The 26625-nt window shown below is 37.5% G+C and overlaps 1 protein-coding gene across 4 annotated transcripts in view; it reads left to right on the plus strand.

Moving 5' to 3' along the window:
* Positions 1-20609, plus strand: part of ECPAS (Ecm29 proteasome adaptor and scaffold) — a 108416-nt gene extending 87807 nt beyond the window's left edge. For all 4 annotated transcript variants that reach the window (XM_080940053.1, XM_080940052.1, XM_080940051.1 and 1 more), the window contains 15 exons: positions 356-506; positions 3963-4028; positions 5170-5259; positions 6787-6853; positions 7499-7590; positions 7666-7732; positions 7883-8074; positions 9952-10160; positions 10817-10860; positions 10955-11147; positions 12434-12572; positions 14351-14456; positions 16243-16331; positions 18876-18947; positions 20330-20609. In XM_080940053.1, coding sequence (XP_080796179.1) covers positions 356-506; positions 3963-4028; positions 5170-5259; positions 6787-6853; positions 7499-7590; positions 7666-7732; positions 7883-8074; positions 9952-10160; positions 10817-10860; positions 10955-11147; positions 12434-12572; positions 14351-14456; positions 16243-16331; positions 18876-18947; positions 20330-20469 — 1717 coding nt within the window. In that variant the 3' untranslated portion in view covers positions 20470-20609. The remainder of the gene's footprint in view (positions 1-355; positions 507-3962; positions 4029-5169; positions 5260-6786; positions 6854-7498; positions 7591-7665; positions 7733-7882; positions 8075-9951; positions 10161-10816; positions 10861-10954; positions 11148-12433; positions 12573-14350; positions 14457-16242; positions 16332-18875; positions 18948-20329) is intronic.
* Positions 20610-26625: the final 6016 nt, after the last annotated feature.

Consider the following 26625-nt stretch of genomic DNA (forward strand, 5'->3'; position numbering starts at 1 on the left):
GTAATTGCCCCACGATGGTAGTGTATGCCTTTAATCCCAGTGCTTGGGAGGCAGAGACAGCGAGATCTCTGTGACTTCGAAGCCAGTCTGTTCCACAGAGTGAGTTTCGGGACAGGCTGTTCAGAGAAATGTCTCAAACAAAACATTGCAGAACAAGTCTCTAATTTTTTTTTAAGTGGCAAAAGATGAGAGACCCTGGGTCCAGTCATAGTCAGAAGCCCCACTTATCAGCTGCCAGGACTAGGCTTGAAACATGAGTATATACCTGAATGCAGTGCAGAACATCCTCTTGGTTAGATTGTAGGCTTTTTTATTTGTGGTGAAGGGGTTCACACGATGTCCTCTGTGTGTATAGCATTAACACTCTTGTGAAGATCAGCAAAAGTGCAGGAGCCATGTTGAAGCCACACGCACCCAAACTCATTCCAGCACTCCTAGAGTCCTTAAGTGTGTTGGAGCCTCAAGTTCTCAATTATTTAAGTCTCCGGGCTACAGAACAAGAAAAGGTAAGTTGTAGCAGAAGTATATTTGTAAGTATTGCTAAGGTATGACCACTGTTAAGATCTGTCCAGTACCCATAGATAAGCACTATGCAGTGGGTTTTCTTTATTTTTTAGATTTTTTTAAGGGAGAAGGTGCTGTCCATCTCATATATACTTTTGTTAATCAGATAAAAATTGACAACTTACTAACATAATTTTAAGTCTAAAAATTATTTTTATTTTTTTTCTGGTTAGATATATACCTAATCATCTATAGAATGTCTTAAGTAAAAATTTCTATGTAGACTTTGGTCTAAAGTTGCTCTGCTTTGTCTTTGACAGTTATTTTTCAAAGGTTGTATATGAATCATTTATTGAGGAAATATTAAATCAACCTGGAAGGGTAGAAAGTAATCCCTAGGAGGTCTCCTCTATGTACCAGGAACCCTAGGAGGTTTCCTGGGGGCTTTAAAAAATTCTTTTATACTCATAAGTCCCCCAATTAAAAACAAAATCAAACTTGAGGATTTTTTCAAAATCTGTTGGTTGCCGTTTTGTCCTGTTGACCTTTTCCTTACAGAAGCTTTTCAGTTTCAAGAGGTTGATCTTAGAGCCTCAGCCATTGGTGTTCTGTTCAAGAAATTTTCCCCTGTGTCAATGTGTTCAAGGTTATTTCCCACTTTGCCTTCTACTAGATTATCTGGTTTTATGTTGAGGTCCTTGATCCAGTAGGCCTTGAGCTTTGTGCAGGGTAATAAATATGGATCAATTTGCAGTCTTCTACATGTAGACTGCCAGTTAGACGAGCACCATTCATTGAAAATGCTTTTTTTTTCTCTACTGGATGGTTTTGACTTTTTTGTCAAAGATCAAGTGTTCATAGGTATGGATTTTTTTCTGGGTCTTGATTCTATTCCATTGATCAACATGTCTGTTTTATCACTATTTTTCTGTAGTACAGCTTGAGATCAGGGAACATGATTCCCCTAGAAGTTCTTTTATTGTTGAGAATTGTTTTGGCTATCCTGGGCTTTTGTTTTTCCATATGAAATTGAGGATTGCTCTTTCCATGTCTGTGAAGAATGTGTTGGAATTTTGATGAGAATTGGAATTGCATTGAATCTGTAGATTGATTTTGGTAAAATAGCCATTTTCACATTGTTAATCCTACCAATCCATGATCATGGGAGATCTCTCCATTTTCTTAGGTCTTCTTCCAGTTTCATTCTTTGGGTACTTGACATTCTTGTCATACACATCTTTCACTTGCTTAGTTAGAGTTACACCAAGATGTTTATTATTTGTGGCTACTTCTCAACTTGATTATCACATATATAAAAGAAGGCCACTGATTTCTTTGAGTTAATTTTAGATCCAGCCACTTTACTGAAGATGTTCATCAGTTGTAGGAGTTCTTCTGGTAGAATTTTGGGGGTAGCTTGTGTATACTAGCATATTATCTGCAAATAATGATACTTCTGCTTCTTTCTTCCCACTTTGTATCCCCTTTACCTCCATTTGTTGTCTAATTGCTCTGGCTAGAACTTCAAGTGCTATATCGAATAAATAGGGGGAGAGTGGGCAGCCTTGTGTTGTCCCTGAGTTTAGTAGGGTTGCTTCAAGTTTCTTTCCATTTAATTTGATGTTGGCTGTTGGTTTGCTGTACATTTCTTTTATTATGTTTTGGTATGTACCTTAATTCCTCATCTCTCCAAGACTTAACATGAAGGGGTTTGGAATTTGTCAAAGGTCTTTTATCATTGAATCATGTAATTTTTTTTCTTTGACTTTGTTAATATAGTGGATTACACTGATGAATTTTTATATATTGAACCATTCCTGCATCCCTGAGATGAAACCTACTTGATAGTGGTGAAAGATGTTTTTAGATTTGATTTATGAAAATTTTATTTTTGCATTGCTGATTATAAGCGTAATTTATCTGAAGTTCTCTTTTTTGGTTGGGTCTTTGTGTGGTTTAGGTATCAGAATAACTGTGGCCTCATAGAATGAATTAGGTAGTGGCCCTTCTGCTTCTATTTTGTTAGAATAGTTTGATGAGTCTTCATAATAGATTTTGATTATTGTTCTGTAACTGCATTTTTAATTTACCAGGCATAAAGTCTATATATGTTTTATTTTATTCTTTTTAATTTATTCATACTAAAGTCAGGTGATTATATTTTGTAGGGTGGTTTTACAAGGTTAGAGGTTTTAAACCCCCTTTTTTCTCTATATCTTTGATAATAGTGAGTAATTGAACTGAATAACATCAGTTTTATAAGTAAGATATAGTGTTATATTTCAAATGTTTCTTTTATATATATTGTCTATTATCTTTTTATACTCTCTTAGCCCCAGCCTGCTCATCCCCTCCCACCCACCCAAACCAGACCTTTTGCTTGGAACACTGTATCCATTGAGCTAAATCCCTAACTTCTAGATCTAAAGAGATAGCATAGCAAATTAGCTACTCTTCTAGAGGCCTGGGGTTTGATTTTTAACACCCACATCAGGCATCTTATACCTCTCTCTAACTAACTGCAGCTTTTGTGAGCATGCAGTCATTGCACATGCCTACCCTTACTTTACAGCTCTCATTAGCCATTTATATATTTCTCTGAATTTTCTTTCTGTTCTATACCTAGCCTTTTTATATTTATGTTTGTTTATTGGGATGATTAGGTCTATATAATATGTAATGTCAGTGTTTTCTCAGTTTACTCTTAAATTATTAATTTGTATAATCTTGTCTTTTAAATTACTCTTTTCATTTGCCTCTTAATATTGTTTATTGTTTCTTCTTTATTGGGCATTCTTTCCCATTTCAGTAGATTTACCACCTCCCATAAAATGTTTACTAGTATTAAAATTAGGGAACATAAATTCTATCTTACCTTTTTGCAAACCTTAGCAAATCACTTTTTCATGCCTTTCTCTCTGGATAGTAATAACCTTTCCCCTAGTGTGATTTTATTCAAAATATCATTGCAAATATGAATCCACTTAATAAATGGATTATATAAATACAAACACTATTGGTAGTTCTTTTTAGACAGTGTTTTAAACATTATGTCCAAATTCAATGTATTCTCTTCGTAAGTGGATAGAGAACTTAAGACTCAAGAAGGCTGAATGACTTGCTTAGAGCCATGACATCTTTGCTAATAAATACATCATTACTCAATCTCTTGTGGTAGAAGGGATTGATCCTGGGGCCTTGTTCATGCTAAGCTACTAATGAGGTGCACTACCAGCCCTCATATTTTGTTTAATGTTGTCTGAATTTCTGACCTTTAGGGATATGCTAATTTTATAGTTGTTAAGTGAGGTCAGAAGAAATTAGAATTAGATTTTCATCTGATTTCCATATTGCTTACTTAAAAGCCTTTAGTTTAGAAGTAAGACCCTTTAATTATGTTCTATGGCTGATTCATAACTAGTTGAATATCCTGATTATCTTGAGCTTCTGTTCTTCAGGATGCAATGGACAGTGCTCGGCTCAGTGCTGCAAAATCTTCCCCCATGATGGAGACAATCAACATGGTGAGTTCCCAAATACAACTGAGAAGCTCATGTGCATCTGTCTGAGGACAGTTTTCCAGAGACTTCATGCTCTGTAACACGAGACAAACCTAAGGGGATGTGTTGATAAAATATTGTCACTGCAGCTGTTTCTTTCAAAATTCTTAAGGTTTTAACTGTCATATAAAAATATTGCTTATTTATAGACATTTTTCTTAACTACTAATAAAAGTAAAGTTTCTGGATAGCAGAATTTGTCAAATTTTGTGTTACATAGAAAACAGCATATTAGGAGATCGATCTATAACTTGTATCTATTTTTGGTCTACTTACTCCAGACAGGCTCAGTGATATTTATTTTATTACTATTTTTATTATTATTACTATCATCATCATTGCTCTTTTGCCTATCTCTGCATGAGAAATTTCTTTGGACAAGATCTTGAAGGTGTAAGCTGAGAGGTATTTTAATGAAGTAGACAGCACAGAAGGTGGGCGACAGGAACGGAGCGATGGTAATGCACTTCAGATGTTGGAAACGTGTAGTGGAGAGTTCTTTGAGGTTGGCACTTTGAGGTTCTGAGAATCTTGGCAGAGTCATATTCTGGGCATTTCCTGTAGTGATTATTAAGAGCTTGCAAGCTACCAGAAATTGTTCACTAAGCAGATCACAAATGGGACAAAAACCAGGTTTTGGTGACTACTGGGGACTGCTGGTGATATTCTGCCTATGAATCTTACGGTTTAGTTTTATTATTGGCAAATGAGAGGAGTATTTATCAAGCATTATTTGGAAATATTCATAAAGTATGAAGTGTGTGCTTATATTTTAAAAAATATAACAAGCTATGGTAAAATCATCTAAATCTGACTTATTTGGAGTCTAGTAGCCCCAGTATGGAAGGTCAGTTTTAATCTAGGCATTTTACATTTGAAATAGATAGTTTTTCTATGTTTAATGTTGAACCATTAGTGAGTGAATTTTTTGTTTGTAGTACTGTAATAGTTTCATTTTCCCAGAGCAAAATCAATCCGGTAGTTTTTAAACTTTCTATTAAAATTAGTAGGTACTTATTTTGACATAGGTAGTTTTTAAATAAAGACATAATACTGACTTAATTATTTGCTTAGGCTTACTTTTATATTTATTCTTTTTTCAAAGTGCCTGCAATATCTTGATGTTTCGGTGCTAGGTGAGCTAGTTCCGAGGTTATGTGAGCTGATCAGAAGTGGTGTGGGCCTTGGGACCAAGGTAAGATTTGTGTGGGTGTGTGTATATGTACGCTTGTGTTTGTGTTTGTGCACATGCGTGTGGAGGCTAAAGGCATCTTTATTTTTACCTTTTGGGGTATATTCCACTATTGCTTTCCATATTATCTTTTGAGAAGGATTCTATCATTGAATCAGGTGCTCACTGCTTGCCTGAGCTGGCTGCCAGCAAGCTTAGTAGATCTAGCCCTCCTGTCCCCACAGTTCTGAAGAGTACAGATAGGAACCAGCTTTCTATGTTGATGCTAATGTGATCCCAGGTTACCTGGTAGCTCACCTACTGAACCATCTTCCTAGTTCAGAGAAGTGCACTTTCATAAGAGCAAGTATGTGTTTGTGATTTTTTTTAAACAACAAAAATGATTAGTTTAAAAGTTAATGTTTCTGTAAAATATAATTCATGTTAAAGATTTTGTTTCTATGGTTACATGAGTAACTTAAAATGTGTAACTGATTTGTAAATATGTATGCATTTCTTTGAGATAAGGTCTCATAGCTTATCTAGTCTCAAACTTCCTATACAATGAAGATGAGTTCCTGTATGGTGTTGATACTTCCGCCATGTTTCCCAGTGCAGGGATGACAGGAATCATGCTGCATACTGTCATGCTTACACCGTATCATACTCTGCTTGTCCTGCTGGTTTTAGTAGAACCTTTTCTGGTTACCGTGTAAGTGCTCTTGAATTTTCTGGTGTTACCAGTTAATGGAAAAACACACATATCTGTTAAAGGAGTAGTCATTTTAGACAGTAATTTAAGATTTCATGTAAGGTTTAATAGCTGTTTCAGTAGAAAAATACCTTTTGTAAAAAGGTTAAATACTCTCTTCATCTGCTTATTTTTTTTTCTACTGTTAAAAATGTGTTGTTTGTTGTTTTAGAGCAGATCTCATGGTGTCCCCACGCTGCCTTCTTGCACCGTAGTGCTAGGATTGTGTGTGTCCTGGGACTCAAACATAACCCATTTCTTCATGTGCAAAATTAATACTTCAGCTCTAATTAACATATGTAAGTCAGGAGAAGGTTGAAAACAGCAGTAGTTTTACTTGCAGAGAAAATGTTTATGTTTCTGAGTGTTGCCCTGCTGTGTGTCCTATAGGTTACCTGTGTATTGTGTTCTCTGAAGGGTGTGATGCTCTGCCAAACAAGCAACATCTGACTGTTTAGGTTTTAAAGAGCTATTAAATAAAGCACCATCCTTCTCTTTGTACACATAAAAACTGTTTTCTTAGGAATCTCTAGACATAGAGTTGTTCTTGATATCATGTGTTATTTCCGACAGTTATACAACATTGTTTTCTTTCTTATTAAAAACTTATTTCTTGAGTTTTTACTCCTAAAATAATAGTCTCTGTATAAGGAGTTTAAAATATTTAACTTTTTCTATATTGAATCCCAGAGGGGCTATTAGACTTAATATGTTTTATCTTTAAATTATGGATGCCTATAAGTAGTTTGATAGTGCATGGAGACAACAAACTTAGACCTGTGTTTCTGTGGCCTTCAAAGGGAGGCTGTGCCAGTGTCATCGTGTCCTTAACTACGCAGTGTCCCCAGGACCTGACCCCTTACTCAGGTGAGTTTTCATATGTACGGGCTGACTGTTTATTTCAGAGGGTTTTGTTTCATTTTTGTTTTGCTTTTTTGTGACAGGGTTTCTCTGTGTAGCCCAGGCTACCCTGGAACTCTCTCTGTAGACCAGGCTGGCCTTGATCTCAGGGCTCTGTCTGCCTTTGCCTTCTGAGTGCTGGCACTAAAGGCCTGCACCGCTGCTGCCTGCTGTCTCAGAGTTTTAAAAGGAAATTGCTGGGTTATGTTTGTGTGCCTTGCCTCCACTCAAGCCTCTGACCCAGTTATTTGTAAGCAAACTTTTATTGTCTCACAGGTAAGTTTGTCAGTGATGCTCTGCAGAACCTTTTAATTATTCATAGCTGATTTCCCGTAAGTGCTCCTTTTCCTTCCTCTTCTACATAGGCTTCTAGTTGGCATTCTATATCTACCTGTCGCTTTTGTACCTTTCTCACAATATTCTGGACGGAAGTTAATTTTTTAGTTTTGAATCAAATGAGATAAAGAACATAGGTAGTACAAATAACATTTAAGAGCCCTAAATTACTGTTTAGTAAACTTGATTACTTTCAGGGTTATGGGGTTTTAGTCCTGGGAACATAACACAATATTTGGCCAACCACACAATTGGCTGTTTTTATTATTTCTGTAGGTAAACTTATGAGCGCTTTGCTTAGTGGTCTAACAGACCGGAACAGCGTAATTCAGAAATCCTGTGCGTTTGCCATGGGCCACTTAGTTCGGGTGAGTTGACTTCTTATTCAGTTAAGCACAGCACTGGTAACTAAAAGGAAGTGACGCGGAGTGTTTGCTTTTCAGACTTCACGGGATAGCAGCACTGGAAACCTGCTGCAGAAGCTCAGTGCCTGGTACATGGAGAAGGAAGGTACTGCGTCTCTTTCAATCATTCTGAATCCAGATACTAAGCACACAAGCTCTATGCTGTTTTGGTGTCAACATTTTAAATTGTAGTATTTAGATCACTTACCCTGAAAAATAATTAAATGAAAACAAAATTTTGGTTTCTTTTCTTTAGAGCCTGTCTATAAGATCTCTTGTGCTTTGACAATTCATGCCATTGGAAGATACAGCCCTGACGTATTGAAGAACCATGCTAAAGAAGTTCTGCCCTTAGCATTTCTGGGCATGCATGAAATTGCTGATGAGGAGAAATCTGAAAAAGAGGAGTGTAATATGTGGACTGAAGTGTGGCAGGAAAACGTGCCTGGTTAGTAAATGGTGGATGCTAAGGACACAGCTGGGGTTGTTGGTTTGCGTTGTCTGGTCACAACTCTCCGGAGAACTTGAGCAACATATGCACATTTTGAGCACATCCTAATATCTGAGTTTGACTGGTTACTTTCTGTCTCTGTGAGAGATTGTAAGCAGTGTCTAAGCAAAGGAGAGCTTTGTGTAGGTTAGCTGAGCGCAGTTGTGATCTTATGTTGCCTCAGGTCATTATTGTAGAGCGGGGTTTTCAACCGTGACACACATGTGATGACGACCCAAAAGTAATATTTCTGGCAGGGTGTCCAAGTTCATGAATTCCCAGTGTTACAAAAAGAAGGCACTGTCTCTCCCGTTAGCAGGCACTATGTTCAGTTGACAGTTAAGGCTTAAAATGAATGACACTGACTTACTCACACTTAAAAAGTATCTTATAAAATTTTTCCCTTGTACAAAGCTCAAGTGTAAGTGGATCAAAGATCTCCACATTAAACCAGATACACTGAAACTATTAGATGAGAAACTAGGGAAAACCTTAGAACACATAGGCACAGGAGAAAATTTTCTGAACAAAACACCAATGGCTCAAGCTCTAAGGTCAAAGATTAACAAATGGGACTTAATGAGATTGCAAAGTTTCTGTAAGGCTAAGGACATTGTCAAGAAAACAAAACGGCAGCCAACAGAATGGAAAAAGATCTTTACCAACTCCACATCAGATAGAGGCCTAATATCCAAGGTATACAAAGAACTCAAAAAGCTAGACACCAGAGAATCAAATAACCCTATTAAAAAATGGGGTACAGAGCTAAACAAAACGTTCTCAGTTGAGGAATATTGAATGGCTGAGAAATATCTGAGGAAGTGCTCGACATCCTTAGCCATCAGGGAAATGCAAATTAGAACAACCCTGAGATTCCACCTCACACCAGTCAGATTGGCCAAGATCCAAAACTCAGATGACAACAGATGCTGGCGAGGTTGCGGAGAAAGAGGAACACTTCTCCACTGTTGGTGGGGTTGCAAACTAATACAACCACTCTGGAAATCAGTCTGGTGATACCTCAGAAAATTGGACATAATACTACCTGAAGATCCAGCTATTCCACTTCTGGGCATATACCCCAGAGACACTCCAACACACAACAAAGATATATGCACCACAATGTTCATAGCAGCTCTATTTATAATAGCCAGAAGCTGGAAAGAACCCAGATGTCCTTCAGAAGATGAATGGATACAAAAATCGTGGTACATTTACACAATGGAGTACTACTCAGCCACCAGAAACAATGACTTAACCAAATTCTTAAGAAAATGGCTGCATCTAGAGAATATCATCCTGAGTGAGATAACCCAGTCACAAAAGAACAGACATAATATGCAGTCACTGATAGTGGAATGCTAAACCCAGAGGCTTGCACTGCCCCAGAAACAACTCACAGACTGTATGAAATCCAAGAAATAAAGAAAACAAAACAAAACAAAACAAAACAAAAATAGTCATGCTCAATCCTTACCCACCAAGAACACATTGACAAATTCCGGGTTGTACCCTGTATTACATGTACTGTCTGCTCATTGTAAAAAAAAAAAAAAAAAATCTTTACACACCGAGAAAACTTTGACTATTTCCAGGTTGCATCTTGTTTTACATGTACTTTATGCTCATTGTTACTGGTGGGATCTTTATCACACTATCAAACCTTTAAAAAAAAAAAAAAGTACTGACAAAAATGTATTGTATAATTTTATGCAAAAATTGCTTAAAATCTGTACGTTTATCTTTGTTTTATAAAATAAAGTTGTTAAAATTTTTTTTCTTGTCACTTAAGAGGTGTTACAACTTTTTTTTCCCCTTTTTCTTTTAAAATGTAGGTTCTTTTGGAGGTATTCGATTGTACCTGCAGGAATTGATTACTATTACCCAGAAGGCTTTACAATCACAGTCTTGGAAAATGAAAGCCCAGGGTGCAATTGCTATGGCATCAATTGCAAAACAAACAAGCTCTCTTGTGCCTCCTTATCTGGGGATGATACTGAGTGCATTGGTGCAAGGCCTGGCAGGAAGAACATGGGCGGGAAAGGTAAAGGAATCCATTCTAAAGAACTGGGACTGGATCTTCCTGTAGAACAGGAGTCTGATTTTATGTGACTCTGGATTATTTTTGCAGCTAGGTTTTCTAGCTAGTGGAAGACTTTGCCTGATTATTATCTATGACATTTTTATAACAAAGTATGCCCCATATGTTCTTGAATAAAGCATAGTAATACTGGAGATTGATATATTTTTTCATATTCAGCTTCACACGTTACCTCTTAAACTGGTCACCATTTTGTGTTCACTGACCTTCAATAGAGCCAGGACTGGTCATATGTGAATCTGAGTACACTGAACTGCTTCTGATCCTGACATCAAAGATGCTCACTGATGAGGCTTGAGAGTTGGGGACGTGCAAGGGCTGTAGAGAAGTGTGCATAGTGAGAATTCTGTGGGGAACATGAGGTTGGGGCTGTGTATGTGCTCTGTTTCTCTAAGGCCACTATTGGCTTCCATAGTGTTGTTGTGGACATAGTACTGAATAGCCTGTAATCTTGGCTAGAGATGCGTGTGCATAGTGTATTAAAGGTGAGATAAATGTTAGTTTTGTTGCTATGGTCATAAGATACTCATGGGGGTAGTCACAGTGTAGAGAATGAAATGTGTGGGTTTAACAGTATTTCTTCATCTCTAACTTATCAGGAAGAACTATTGAAAGCCATTGCCTGTGTAGTGACGGCTTGCAGGTAAGTCTTCTTTTAGTGCACGTATTATTTCTAAAATGAAGCTTGAAGCTATAGCTTTTCTTCACTATCCTGATGTTTTCTGTGAATCCTATAGTACAGAGTTGGAAAAGTCTGTGCCCAATCAACCCACCACAAATGAAATTCTTCAGGCTGTCTTGAAGGAGTGTTGCAAAGAGAATCTCAAATATAAGATTGTTGCAATTAGCTGTGCAGCAGATGTTTTGAAAGCCACCAAAGAAGACAGATTCCAGGAGTTTTCCGACATTGTCATACCCCTCATCAAGAAGGTAATGGCTGCCTGTGTCATCACTTGGCTTCTCATCTGTCCTGGCTGTGTTTCATTAGGACGGCTTTCGCTGTAGAATGGCAGAAAAATCCAAAACATTATGGCCTCAAACAAGATAGAAGCTCGTCTCTTACTTGATAGATGGAAGACTCATAAAGTCTTCAGGGTTCCCATTTCTTGTACATTATTCTCACGGTCTGTGGTTTAATCTGGGTCCAGACGGATGACAGAGTAGATGAAGTTAGAGTCATAGTGAGTCCATAGTTTCTCTCAGGAAAAGTTTGTAAATGGAAACGTTTTGATTCATGTACCCACTGGCCTGCACTTAATCACAGTGCTCCAATGGCAGCAGAGAGTAGGAAAGGTGGAGGAGGAGGATGAGAGTCGTGGCAGCCTCTATCTTAGTAAACGTTCCCTTGGTAGTGTGTGCATATGCCTGGTAGTTATTTAGTGTGAAGACAAGTAATGCTGTGTGTTGTATAGTTCACCTCTGCATTATCTTGGAGAAATTTTGGTTAGAAAAAAGATGACTGACTTAATTTGGAAACCAATGTATTATTTTTTTTTTCTTTTTTAATAAAGTAGGCATGGTTTTCTGAGACAAGCTCTTTATTGTAGTGCTGTCTGTCCTGGAACCCACCATGTAGCTATGTAGACTAGGCTGGCCTCAAACTCACAGAGATCCATCTGCCTCTGCATCCCAAATGCTGGGCTAAAGGCATATGCCACTCCGCCTACTTACTTTGAAGGCGTGAAATACTTCATTCTTATGTCTTGTGTTGTTCCTACTTCATATATTTGTTTTCATTCAGCAATAAGGCTGTCTTGGTTATTTTTCCCGATAATGTGTGGATCTTGGAGACTTATATTTTAAGTGGATTATATTGCCTACAAGCTGATGAATTACTTGTGGCCGTTTTACCAGTTTATCAAGAGTTTTTATTTGAAACATTGCCAAGTTCTTTCCATCTTTAATTCTCTTGATCCAAATGCAGGTCTTTATACTCAACATATTATATATATAGTATGTTTCGTAATTTTCATATACAAATTGTTTAAAAGTATTTCTCAAATTTATCAGATATGTATAATTTTAATACAAATGGAAAACTGGTAAGAGAAGTCAGCATTTAGTTCTTGGTCAATATCTCCTGTTCAACACTCTGTTTAAGAGTATAACTGTAACTTTAAAGAAGGAACTATTAGAATTCCATTTCTTTCTTTTTCCTCCTCTCCTCCTCCCTCTCCTTTCTCCTCCCCTTCCCTCTCCTCTCTGATATATCCTAGAATTCACTTGAAAGCATGGGCGTCCGTACCACCAAAGCTGAAGATGAAAATGAGAAGGAAAGAGAGCTGCAGCTGGAGTCTCTGCTCAGCGCCTTTGAGAGCCTGGGGAAAGCATGGCCCAGGAACCCAGACACCCAATGTAAGCACTGGAGCACACATTTGTACAAGTGCTGGAACTAGAAGTCACTTAGTAAGAAGACAGTTTTTTTTTTTTTTCTGTGTGGCATAGTAATATTCTTTATGTAGTCTGAATATTAATAGTTGGAATTTTTCTATATTCATTTTACTCTTTCATCAGCAAATAAGTACCTGGCTCAGTGTATTATTAGGGATAGTATAAGAAAGTACCACAGGGAGGTAGAGAGATAGATAGCTTAGCATTTAAGCATACTTGCTGGCTTTTCTTCCAGCGAACCTGATGAGTTTAGTTCCCAGTGCCCACATATTGGCTCACAGCTGTGTGAAACTCCTGCCCCAGGGCATCCAAGGGCACTGGATACCCATGTGTTGCACAGACACACATTCAGACAAAACACTCATACACAAAATAAATAAGATAAAAATAAAATTAATCTTTAAAATAAAAATATCACGGACTGGATGACTTAAATAACAAAAATGTCCCCCCACCTCCCAGTTCTGGTAAGTAGAAGTCTAAGATCAAGTTGTTGTTAGGGTTGGTGTCTTCTGAGACTTCTCTCTTTAGCTTCTGAATAGTTGCCTTTCCTGTCTTCACATGGCCTCCCTCTGTGTTGCTGTGTCCTGATCGCTTATAAGGGGATTGGATTAGGATCTACCCATATGATTCTTTTAAATATTGTATTTTCTAGTCAGTGCAGTAATATTGGGGGATACAGTTGGATGCATAACAACTATAAAGTTACTTTATGTAGATAGTCTGACTATAAGAAGAGTTTTGTTTCTTTTGTATTCATAACTATTCTCTGATAGACTCACAATATTAGAGTTCCTTCCTCTCAAAATCACCCGCCTTCCCATCATGTCTTCAGTAAGCAAGTGATAGCTGTTTTATTGAGAAACTCATGACAGATTTTCAGAATTCAACATACATTTACAAAGGATTAAATAGTAACCCATGATTATTAGTTTAAGTTATAGTTACAACCCATTGACAAGGCCATTGAGTTTGAACAAATGCTATTTAAGTTTGTCTTGTTCTGGGAACTACACTCTGTCCCACTGTCTTTGTTTTAATTATTTGCAAACTTAGGCATAACATTTTCTTTGAGCTATCATTCTCTGTTTAGCATATAAAGAATTTTTCAAAAGAAACTATCAATTTGTGAGTGGTGTTATGGACTATAGTAGAGTGAGTAACACTTGCTTAATTGCCAGAGAAAGTTAAAATAGGGAATTTCCTAAGAAAGACAGCATCACATGCAAAGAGCTCTTATTTTTGTTGAGTTTATTCTCCCAGCAGTAAAATATTAATTGTATAATGATGGTGACAGTTGTAATTGGGACTAGCTTATGACAGAAGACTAACTGTTGATAAACTCACAGGTGGCAGAGTACTTAAGAACACTTAAGTGTTCAGGGCCTTTTGGTTTTATTAAGGAAGTTTACAAGGGAAGGGGAGTGTAGCTAAGCTGTTGTCAGAAATTCTATGGAAGACAAAATGCCCTACGAGCAAACTTAAGTTAGAATAGATGAGTCCTCGCGCGCGTGTGTGTGTGTGTGTGTGTGTGTGTGTGTGTGTGTGTGTGTGTGTGTGTGTAAACTAATGTTAATGGTTTGGGGAAAATTCCGTGTCTTTAGTGAAATTTTTCCTTATGTTACTACTCCATACTTTACTTTTGTCTTTGTTTTAATGCTACTTTCTGTTTCCTCTCCATCGTTTGTTATCTTCTCATCCTTACGTACTTCCTCTTCTGTCCCACTTGGTTGTCTGCCCAGGTTGTTATCGTCAGGAGCTGTGCAAACTGATGTGTGAGCGGCTAAGACTCAGCACTTGGAAAGTGCAGCTAGGTGTCCTCCAATCAATGAACGCCTTTTTCCAGGGGTAATGTGCTTCATGATTCAGGTTTTATTTTATCTCCCTATTGAATGCACTTCTTAACCTTTCCACATTCTTTTTTCAAAAAAGAAAAGATTCTTTTCTCATATAATATATCCTGATTATAGTTTATTCTCCCTCCACTTCTTCCAGTTTTTTCCCACTTCCCCTCACCTCTTATTCACCCCCTTTCTGTTTCTCAGTAGAAAAGAATAAGCTTCTAAGAGATAACAACCAAACATGACAAAATAAAATTAAACAAAACCATCATAGCAACCCAACAGGAGGAAAAGAGTCTCAAGAGCCATCACAAGAGTCAGAGGCCCACTTATTCTCACAGTCAGGGTCCAGAGTCCCATAAGCCCTAAGCTAATAACTAAAATATATGCAGTGGACCAGGGGTAGATCCATATAGCCGTGCGCTTACTATTTCAGTCTCCATGAGCTCTCCATGAGCTCATATCTGCCTTACTTAATGTTGGTTCAGGGGACCTTGTTCTCCTAGTGTCCTTCTCCCTTCCTGCTTTGAGGGGAGGGATTTGATGGAGACATAATGTCTTTCCACATAATGTCTGGCTGTGGGTCTCTGCATCTCTGCCCATCTGCTTCTGGTATAAGCCTCTCTGATGATGGCTGGATAAGGCACTGATCTATGAGTATAACAGACTATCATTAGGAGTCATACTAGTGATACTTTGATACTTTTTATTTTCTTTTTAGATCAGTAGTGTTTGGTTTTACAATAGGTCTCTGGGCTATCTAGTCTCTGGTTCTTGGTTACCCAAGCAGTGTTGGGTATGGGTTTCTTCCTGTGGAGTGGTCCATAAGTCAAATCAGACATTGGATGGATACTCCAAAAGTTCTGTACCACTATTGCCCTAGCAATATTTTGTAGGGAGGACAGGTTTTCAGTCAAAGGTTTATGGCTAGGTTGTTGACATTCCTCTTTTGGTATGTTGCAGTGTACTTTCCCACACCAAAGAGACAAGAACATAAGGGTGAAGGCTTCATGTAGGCACCAGCTCATCATCACCAAGTTTAATGAGTTGTGTGTGTGTGTTGTCCTCCGCATTGGGGCATGCTTTCAGTTTACAGAGAGACACCCTTCGTCTTACCAGCCTCGGTTGTTTGATTTCCAGGACATCCTCTTGGCCAACAGCTCAATTGAATATAACCTAGTCTTGCTACTGGGATTCTTGCCTGGCTACAAGAGAGAGCCAGATGAGACCCCATTACTAGGAGTCCTCATTATCATCACCTTCATAGATTCCAGGAGGTTTCCACTACACTAGGTTTCCACATCCCCATACAAATGCCCCCTAGTTCCAGCTCTCTCTACTCTGTCTCCCCCACACCTTGTCTTCCCTGCCTGCTCCCATCCTCATTCTCCCCTGATCTGCCTATAAATTATTTTTATCCCAAGGAGATCCATGCATCTCCTCAGTCCTTCTTACCTAACCTCTCTGGGTATATGGGTTGTAGCTTGGTTATCGTTTACTTGATGGACAATATCCACTTATAAGTGAGTATATACAAAATTTGTCTTTCTGGATTTAGGTTACTTCATTTAGAATGATTTTTCTAGATCCATCCATTTGCCTTCAAATTTCCTGATGTCATTTTTTTAAACAGTTGAGTAATACTTCATTGTGTAAATTTACACATTCTTGTAATCAATTTAGATATTACTAGTATCTGAAGTAACATAAGATGGCATGTAGAGACAGAAGTTATGCTAGGAAGGTTTTTAAATTGTTAAGAGTTGCATTATATATCACTTTTATACTTATAGGTTAATGCTTCTGGAAGAAGAATATGCAGATCCTGAAGCTTTGTCTGAGATTCTTCTTGAAACTTGTAAATCAATTACTTATTCTTTAGGTGAGTACGTACCCAGAACTTGAGTGATTTTTGTTGTTATTGCTGCTGCTGCTGTTTGTTTTGTTTTTGGTGCTGGTGACCAGGCACAGTCCTTCATGCAGGGCTCTGCTACTGAGCTGCATCCTCACCCTTTTTCATTCTGAGTTAGGTCTCTCTGTGCTACCTGGGCCGAGATTGAATTTGTGGCCCCATCATCCAGGTAGCTTGGATTATAGCTTGTGTTACCACATTTGGCTTAAGTAACTCTGATTTTAAAACTGAGGAGCTGAGTCTCAGGACCTAGGCTTCTAGAACAACAACTGACTGTTCTGTTTATGTGCCATATGTCCCCAACAAGGGTATTTTATCTGGAATTACGGTAGAGTCTTAGATTGTACCTTTGTGTCAGTATTAAACACTTACTTAGACATAGTTCCTAGTTTTTAAAAGTTGTTGAAATTTAAATCTATATTGCTTACAACTTGTCCCTTTATAACTAAATTCTTTAGTGTATATTCCTTTTTATACCATCATTATGGTATCAAATTTATATAATTTTGTATGGATACAGTGTTTTTTTTATCAATTTCTTTTCTCTTTCATACTTTTAATTTCTTCAATAACTTTTTTGTAGGTTCTCATATTCCCTATTACTCCCCATATAAAAAATAAAGTCAAGGATCACATATAAAATATAGTTATCATATCTTTTAGTCTCTTCATCTGGTACACTCTTTCAGCTTCTCTTTCTCTTATATTTGTGATTTTGCAGGATAAAGGCTTTCCCTCTCTCTTAGTTGCTGTTTGTCTGACATTTCCTCATGCTTGGATCTAACTTATGAATTCTGATGCTAATGATAACAACTTTTCTCACATCAAGAGGCATGCCATGTCCACAGCTTTCCTGATTTTCAATGTTAATTTTGTTTACTTAATCAAGGTACTATGGTTTTTCTCTATAGTATCCTTATTTTTTCTTGTGTCTAATAGGTTGTGCTTAGAAACATGCTATGTTGAATGTAGCTTTGCTATCCCGCCTTCACTCCAGGATTGGGCTGCACTACCAACTTCCACCCAGACTCCATTGAATCCCTGGATAAAAAACACACACACACACACTTGTTCAATTTCAACTCGCCTTTTTGGTACAGTTGTTGGGTGCTACTTATCTCCCACCTGTAAAAGTGTTCCCTTACCAGTCCCAGCTAAAACGTCCTTAACTGCCCTGCCTACTTGTAGTAGTGGCCTGTGGCCACACTGGTCACCTTTTCTCCCTCAGAAGCCCGGCGAACTCTCTCTCTCTCCTTTCCTTGATCTGTCTTTGCCTGTGGGAACCTGGAAGTCCCGCCTATACTTTCTGTCCTGCAATTGTCTCATGACTACTTTACTGACAGATCAAGAACCAATTGGAGAACAGGACCCTAGCATCAGACCTGCCCTTACAACATGCTTTAACATTATTCAGATAATCTCCTCTTCAATAGTGCATCTATTAAACAGTCCATAAAAATACACTCTATATATAAGGCCATGTACATGTACTTCTCTTCCAGGGTTTTTACTTTAGATTTTTACATGCATCAGTGATTCTTCTATGAGCCAATTTTTTTTTATGATGAATTTTACAACTTTAGCCCTTTCTCAACACTAACCATTTATCATTAAATGGCATTTTATTTTGAACAAGGTTCTTCTCTCTTTTTCTTTATTTATGCATCATTAACTGGTATTAATTCATACCCCTTAACCTTTCAGTGCTTTATAATTAATGATTTTTAGGATTTATTTTTAACTGTGTGTATGTACAAATTATTACTACTGTTCTCAGAGGCCAGAGTTGTTATGTCTTCTAGAACTGAAGTTCCATGCACTTGTGAGCTGCCAGTATGAGTGCTGAGACTTTAATGCTTGGCCTCTACAAGAGGATTACATGCTGAGCCATCTCTCCAGTCCCTGACTATTAATTAGTTTGTTGTCCTAGCTGTGGTTAGTGGAAGTCCTGTCAAGATGATTTCTCTGTCCTTTTGATGGGGCACTGTCCGTTTTTGAAGTACATCTTTCCTGCTGTGGACTTGGATGTGTATTAATTTTTGTTAGCCAGTTGATCAAAAATCTTGATGCCTTTGTTTTATCTGTAATTTTTGGAAATAGCTTGCTTTTGTGTACATAGAATAAAAAGCTAACAAAATTGTCCTTTTAGGTTTCAAGGTGTCCCTAGATGGTCAGTGAAATGAGGAGGATCATGCAGATCAAAGATTTGTCTTAGGTGTGACATAATGATGATTGTGATTTGGGATAATACTTTTGAATCGCTCACATCTAAGATGGGTCTTTTAAATGTTACGGCTTAGGGTTAATGGCTGGCTATCTACAGCACCTTAAAGTAGTGGATGTGGACATATAGCATAATTTAAGTATTGAAAATCTATTTAAGCTATTGAACAGAAGTTTACTTCAAAAATGAATCCATAACAGTTTTAACTTTTTATCTTTCAGTAACATTAACTTAGTCTTGGAAATTCTGTTTTTAAAACATACTCTTGAACTGCATATTTTTCTTCTTAGAAAACAAGACCTACTCATCTGTGAGAACAGAAGCTTTATCTGTGATAGAATTACTGTTTAAAAAACTTGAAGGTGAGTTCTTCATAAATTTTATTAGAGCACCATAAATCCAGGATATAGCTTCTGAGACACTTCATAATTTTTTTTATTTTACATATATGGAATAAAATATATATTAAAGTATCTGCACATACAAGTAGACTATAGAGAACGAAAGTCATTAAATTGTAAAGGTTTTAATTTTGTTATGTTTATATATTTTTAGTGAATTATCAAGTTATATTATCACAAAGTAAAAAAGGTTTGTTTCTGTCGTGACCTCTGACATACCCTTGTTAATTACAAGAAGCGGTTGGCAGTGAGAGAGCAGACGTGTTAGAGTGTAATTATGGACACGGCAAGAAGAGAGTCGGGTTGTTTTATCAAAGACCTACTTTAGTTACCATATTTGATAACAGCTTGTTTTAAGTCCTATTTCTTTTCTTTCTCCTATTTTTTCCTTTAAGAAACCTTATAAATTTTGTGTTGTGTCAATGGTAGAAGAAACACAGCTTTCTTCTTTTTATTCTCCTCAGTATTACATATGTCCCTATTTCCTACTCTCCTATTCCATGAGTTAATAGTGAAGATGACGAGACAGTCTTCATCACAACCTTGAGTATTGGTGTTTGTACTTTTCCCTCTTTCAGCCAGCACCTAGCCTAGGTTTCTACAAAATGGGCCCTTTTACACTCAGAGATACTAGATATCATATGATCTAATTTTTTCTTGTTAAGATAAAAAACCATGGACAGTTAACCATACAGTTGAATTCTCAGTTTTCCTGGTAAATATTAATATTTCTAAATGGCAAAACTGAGGTTAAACAACTCTCTTGAAGCTGGGCATCGTGGTACAGGCCTGTAACCCCAGCTTTGGGAGACAGAGATGGGAAGATAAGGAGTTCAAGGCCAGCTTGACCTATACAAAACCCTGCTCTGCTGCATCTGTATTATTTGCTTGAAGTTACATCAGTAGAAAATAACAGAGCATTATAAATATAGTTAACATTTACTGTGCTTTCTTGTTTTTAAAACTTTCTAGTATTTATTTGGTTTCTAAGGCTTTCTTGTAAGAACGAGTAATAAGGTATTTAATTATACAATTATAAAATCTTTTAAGGAACTTTTTTGATGTATTATTAAGTAGCATCCTACTGTGACTCTGGTGACTCTCTTGCTCCTTTGCCTTGCTACTTCATTCTTCCCTCTGTGCTGTAGTGGAGTCCATCCCCCACGTCCCTCCCCAACCTGCTTTCAGGCCATTGTCAGGAATTGGGTTTGCGAGCTGACCAAACTGTGATTGTTGTTCTCTTAATTAGAGAGTTGTGGTTGTTTGGGGAGTAGGATATATGGAAACTTTTTTTTTTTTTTATTCTGTAATGAATGGTTTTCTTTCTGTTTCTCTCCATTCAGAAGCTAAACAATGGGAAAGTTTGACAGCAGAATGCAGAGGACTTTTGATTGAGTCTTTAGCTACTATGGAGACAGACAACAGAGCAGAGCTGCAGGAGAAAGCCTCAGTATTGAAGAAAACACTTGAAAGTCTGCAGTGACTGAGAAGGGGACAAACAAACAAGTGCCATGTTCTTTCAGGGTTGGAAATGGTGGTGTTTTAAATCCAAGTGGGGAAAAGTAAAGGTTACTCTGTAGCATGCATCATTCTGTGGCTGAAATAAAAAAAAAAAGCCTTAAATTTTGCTCCTTATTAGCTTTATTTCCCTTGTCTTTAAGTGTGTGAGCTAGGTGAGCTGTTCACTTGGGTTTTTGAAAGGTGGTTGTAAACATGTCTGGTAGCCATGGTTGCTAAGAGAACTAAAAACTATTACGGATGAGACACAGGGAAAGCAGGATTAAAGTCTCAGAACTACACCCATGCTGAACTCATCGTAGAAAGGGATCCTGTAAATCACTCAGTGTGTAACCTTACTTCCTGCACTCCCTAAGAAATAGGATTGGGGGTGACAAAGCTTCTTTCCTGAGGCCAGGAGCCGAGGCCACAGACCCAACATTTGATATCCTGCCTTGGATATATTTCTTACCCTGTTACCAAACCAGTGTCCCATCCTAGAACTTCCTAAAGCGAGGTACCTTTAGGGTATCATGCAACAGTTCTTATGCTAGAGCTAAATTATCACTGGATTCCTGAAAGTCACGAGCTATGCATTTACTGTGCAGAGGTGGTCAGTTTTTAGGAAATGGTTGTTCGGCATGTTTATAGGTTGAGAATAATTTGAGTGTCATAAAATTCTGACTGATGTCCTTTTACTGGAAGATGAGAGTAGATCGGAGCAAGATTAGAACAAGTCTGTCTGTATTGGTGATCATGTGTTTCCCCAAATCTAAAACAGCAGTAAAAGTTAGAGATTGCCTTGGTTTAGACCACTTAAAAAACATTTCAGAACTGTATTAATAGCTTAACATTTTCTACTGCTGTCATTCATACAGTGTGACTTGGAAGGATAGAGGAAAGCTTTTGAATTAACTGAGAATTTCTGTTTTTTAAATGCTCTCTCTCAAATTAGCATACCACTTCAAGTAAACTGTTGTTGCCAGGGTCTTTCCCCTGCTTTCTGCTGCTCCTGTACCTGCTGAAGGGTGCAGGGTTGGTTTAACTCAAGTGTTTATGGTAAGCTAAAAACTCTAGCTTGTCTTTTTGGAGCACAAGATTGATTTATATATTCAGTACTATTTCCTTGACAACATCAACATCTGGAATCTTCATGGTCAATATTTTTGGTTGAAACTCCATGTTTAGTTTAATAATCTTCAGACAAGTGTATCTCAAATATTTTTAACTGTGACTCACAATAAAAATAACTTAACATCTGACTCAGAATGTGTGTGTGTGTGTGTGTGTGTGTGTGTCTATGTCTATGTGTGTCAGTTGGTGTATGTATGTGTGAGTGTAAAGCCTTTAACTGAAATATCTTATGAAGAAATACTTAGTTGCTAAGTTTGATACACATTCATCTCTATGTGTCTCACTGTTGTAAATGTTCTTCAGACTCACTACATTCATTTTCTGATTCACAAACTAGGTTGCTATTTAAGTTTGAACAATACTGCCACTGATAATACCTAAACTTCTACTGTGTTTGAGACTGTTTGTATAAAAATAAAGTGTTCATTGCTCACTCAGTATCGTCTTTGCTGATACTGGATGGTAGTGGTGAGTTTGTAGAACATCGTGAGTCTTAAAGAATCCGTTGTAGAATTGCATTTAAGAATGGCTTTTGCTTTAGAGAAAAGCAAATGGCTTCAGGTGTTCCTTAGAAAGCTGTAGCCTCTCAGGATATGATTTTTTTTTCCTTTGGATCAGCATTGAGTGCACTAAGGACCTACCTGACTTTCATTTGTAGTCTCCAGGACACTTCCTTGGCAAGAGTGCAGTGTAGGTCTGTATGTTGTTGAAGATGAAAGGGTAAGAGCAAGGATAATGTACTTGGTCTGTAGCAAATGTCGAGACCTCATCAAATTTTATGCTTTTAAAGTTTTTTGTTATTTAACATTGGGGATTTCCCTTGGTGCTGAGATGGTGCTAAGACACCTGAACCTTAGTGCTGTTGCATTACATTGCTTTTACTTTGCTGAGCACATTTGTAATTATATACTTAATGCCTTCATGTTCGCCAGCAAATCATTTTCACAGCTAGTAATGCTATGTTCCTGTTTGTGCTTAGTGTACGTATCTATATGTTTATTTTAGAAGGTTAGTAATCAGGACTCTGCTATTGTGGAATGTTGGTACTTGTGAACACGTGGTAAAAGCACCTGCACGTGCATATATCATCAGTTTTTACTTGCCAAAGCTATCTTGAACGACTTGATTTTTCTCTATGTATTCATTTCTGTTCACCAAATAACCAGTTTGGAGGACTTGTTCTTTATTCCTGCCATTAGCTCAGTAACTGTATCTTTATGGAGACGTGAAGAGATGTCTGAATTGTGGCGGTTGGGTTAAACATGAAAATGGTCTACAGTTTTGGTGGTCAAGAGTAGTTGTCTCATTGAATGTTTGTGTCCTACTTATACTTCCTAGGGGATTTTCTCTATAACACAGTCCACTTAAATAAGAGGACTACCAAATCCCCATTGCTTTGCCCTTCCATTTTTTAAAAAACTCATGTATTACAGTAAGAAAAAGAATAAAGATGTGACCTCACTGGGTGGTGCCGCCTCAGCAGCTGTGCTGCGTGAGCACTACCTGCCCTTGTGGAACATTTCTACCTGCTGCTGTCACAGTGTATTCATGCTGCTTGTTAAGTTCAGGGAGTTCTTTTGACATTGGCACTTATTGAACTGTGCAATCTGTCATTAAATGGATGTATATGTAACAGATTTTTGTATTTTATATGCAACTTCATAGATCCTCTGCAATATGTACTTAGCTACCTAAGCATGAAATAGATTTATTTGAAAGAAGAAAAAAAAACCTCATTTACTCCCCAAAGATATAAACGGTAAATAAAAGCTGCATGACTGGTATTTTGACGTAGTGCTTTTAGTCCTTACTAGTTCTGTAGGGAAGTAATCTGCCTGCTAACACACTGACTAGTTGTACTTCAGAAGAGAAGCCTTACTGCCTGGCGTGTCCTCAGCTGTGTCTAATAAAAATTGCTGGCTTGCCAAGACATCATGATACAATTTCCTGATAAAAGTGACTTCCCATGAGCGAATGAAAACAACAGGCAGGTAGGTCTATTGGTCAAGGTGAATGCACATCCCTGTTGACAGTGAGACATAGGCACAGGCAATCATACTTCCAGCATCGAAGGTAGGATTAAAGCAGTATGATGCTTAGCCCCCGGAAAGCGCTTACCAGTCTGAGCTGTTAAAATGCCTTGAGTTGTCTTGTCATACTGGTTTCAAATTGATGAGAAAGAATGTTACAAAACATGGAAATAGCCGGTCTTTCAAATGATGTTTATGGAAATAGTGAACAGTTTCTTTACCTTTCAAATGGTATGTTTAGGGATTGGGGAGTAGTGGTTGATGAAACATTTTCTCTAGGTAACTTAATATGAATAGATAAGGAAAGAATATTCTGAGAAAAGACCATGACTAATAGTAAAGACAAATGAAAAGAATGGAAAATTTGGAATGTGATGAAGAAAATAAACACTTCACAACTCCAACCCCAGCTTTCTTGCCTGGGAGGAGACCATGTAGCTGCAACTAGAAGGTAAGTCAGGTAGCCCTGTTGATGACAGATTGGCAGCCCTGTAGAAGATGCCCATAGTCTCCAAAAGCCTTAGATACAGAATGACAGTGATTCCTGCACTGCCAACCAGCATTAGAGAAGAAATCGATTTCATTTTCCTGTACATCTCAAGTCCCTTTACCTTGAGAGGAGGCTGTTTGAGATTTAGCAACCTTGAAGATAGGAGAAAATGCGTCTCAAGGAACCTAAGGACCCTGTCACAGTATCTTCATGGGAAAAGGTGGTGGGAGACAGCTGTGCAGAGGGTCAGATTTTGAGTTTTGGGGAACATGTGGAAGGTGTGGTGGTTGATCCTGCCTTCTGTGGCTACCTGTTGGTCACTGTGTAGGCCTCAACAAATAGATTGCTTACCCTCAGACTTGCCTTTTCTGTGTATGTGGTTTGCTGTTAAATGAGACTGTTGTGGTGGGTTACTAGGATTCTGTAGCCTTCTTCCTACACAGGGTGACTTATATCTAAGGAAGGTAATCCTAGCAGAGAACCATTAGGGAGTATTTTGAAAAAGTAAATTGAGATCTAGAGGAAATGACTATACATTTAGATACATGTGACCAGCCAAAATTGAACTGTAAGGTTAAAAGCCAATCAGTGACATTGAAGAATAATAGACTCAACAAAGAATGGTTCCGGACTAGATGTATTCACAACTGAATTGTGCCAACACTCAAAATTATTCCATAAAAATTGAAAAGCTTATTTCTTAACTGACTCTACAAATCTGGTATTCAGTATGTAATGAACACAACAAAAACTATAGGCAGTTTTCTTAATATCTTCACAAAAGATTTTAACTTTCTCTCGATTCTTTGTGAGTTTCACGTCAAGCACCCAGTCCACTCATCTCCCTGTCCCTTTGTATCTGCCCTCTGCCCTGATACAACTCTTAATACTACAAGTCAAATTCAGCAGCATAATTAAGATCATGTGCCAATATCATGCTGGTTTCATTACAGTAAAGGTGACATGTTGAAGGCAAATCAATAAATAGAATATAGTATACAGTAGATCAAAGATAAAACTCACATCACTAGATGATGAAAAAGACCTTGACAGAAGTTAACTTGATAAAAGCCCCCAAGGAAACTAAGAATACAATGACCTGTACCTTAATATGTAAAGGCTGCGTATATAAAAGTCATACGGTCAATATAATTCAAAATAGGAAATGCTGAAGACATTTCTAAAATCAGGGATGACACAGTGTGCCCCCACCTCAATATTATATTTGAATTTTTGGCCACTGCCATAGGCAGGGGGAAATAAAGAGAAGCAAGCCAGAATGGACGAAGCCAAATTATTTCTATTTGTAGATGATATTTCTGGGGAAATAAAGTGTAGAGGAATTTTAATCCAGCAACATGGCTACTCTGGCTGGAATACAGACATGCCGTGAGTATACACATTCAATCCCAAACAATGAAGGTAAAGTTAGTGTGTAGAAGGAAGTACCCATGCTTGAAAATGATGTCTAGTTGAGAGACAGACAAAGTGATGAATCATAAAGATTTGACAGAATAGGATGTGCCCAACTCTCATAAAAACAGTGAAAAGAGAAGCTGCTTAAGGGGGAGGGAACAGTTCAGAAAGGAGGAGAGAAACAGTTTTACAGGACAGTTCTAGAGACAGGCTAGAGATCCAAGGGCAAAACTGGAACTGCTGCTTCTGAGATCCCTGCTCTGAGACACTTGTTAGTTCCTATTTACTGTTCTATGTTTGATTTTATATGGAAGACCCTAAAGACTTACAGCTAATATCTTCAGCAAATGTCATGTTACAAAGATGAACATAACTTTCTTTATATATCAATAATGAATATGCTGAGCAAGAAATCAGAAAAATAGTTACACTCAAACAGAACCAACAATAGAAAAAAAATCTAAGAATAAACCCAATGAAAGACTTAAAGTCCTCTACAGTGAAAACTACAACACTGAAGACTCTAGAAAAGTTAATGTTCGTGGATCAACAGGATTAAGTATATAAAAAATTAGTATGTTATCAAAGGGAATATAATTCTTCACAGAGCTAGTTCTAACATGAAGCAAAAGCACCTCAAATAGCTAAAGCAATCTTGAACATAATAAATAATGCCAAAAATATCATACAATACTTGTTTTTATATTATACTAAGAAGAGATGCAAGATAGTATGATGTTATCCTTGAAGCAGACATGTTTACCAATGGACTAGAATGTGTGTTAGTTACACGTCTGGATTACAAATGGTGAACTTGCCCGTGTGCATACATCAGATGATCAAGAGAAAGGTAAAGTTTTAACATCTTATGATTATAGGCATTATGTTTCCTTTATCAAATATATAATGGTGCACAAATGGATCTGTGATATCATCTAAATAGGTAGTCATTGGTGGCTGAAAAACTGCAAAGTAATTTGATCAGAATTATCAATTTCCCCATTGGAATCAAGTCATTTGTCTTGTTTGGGTTTGTGTTGCCATTAAATGGGATTAGTGTTCTTGATATGCT

This window comes from Micromys minutus (assembly GCF_963924665.1).
Source record: "Micromys minutus genome assembly, chromosome: 28".
Taxonomy (NCBI): Eukaryota; Metazoa; Chordata; class Mammalia; order Rodentia; family Muridae; genus Micromys; species Micromys minutus.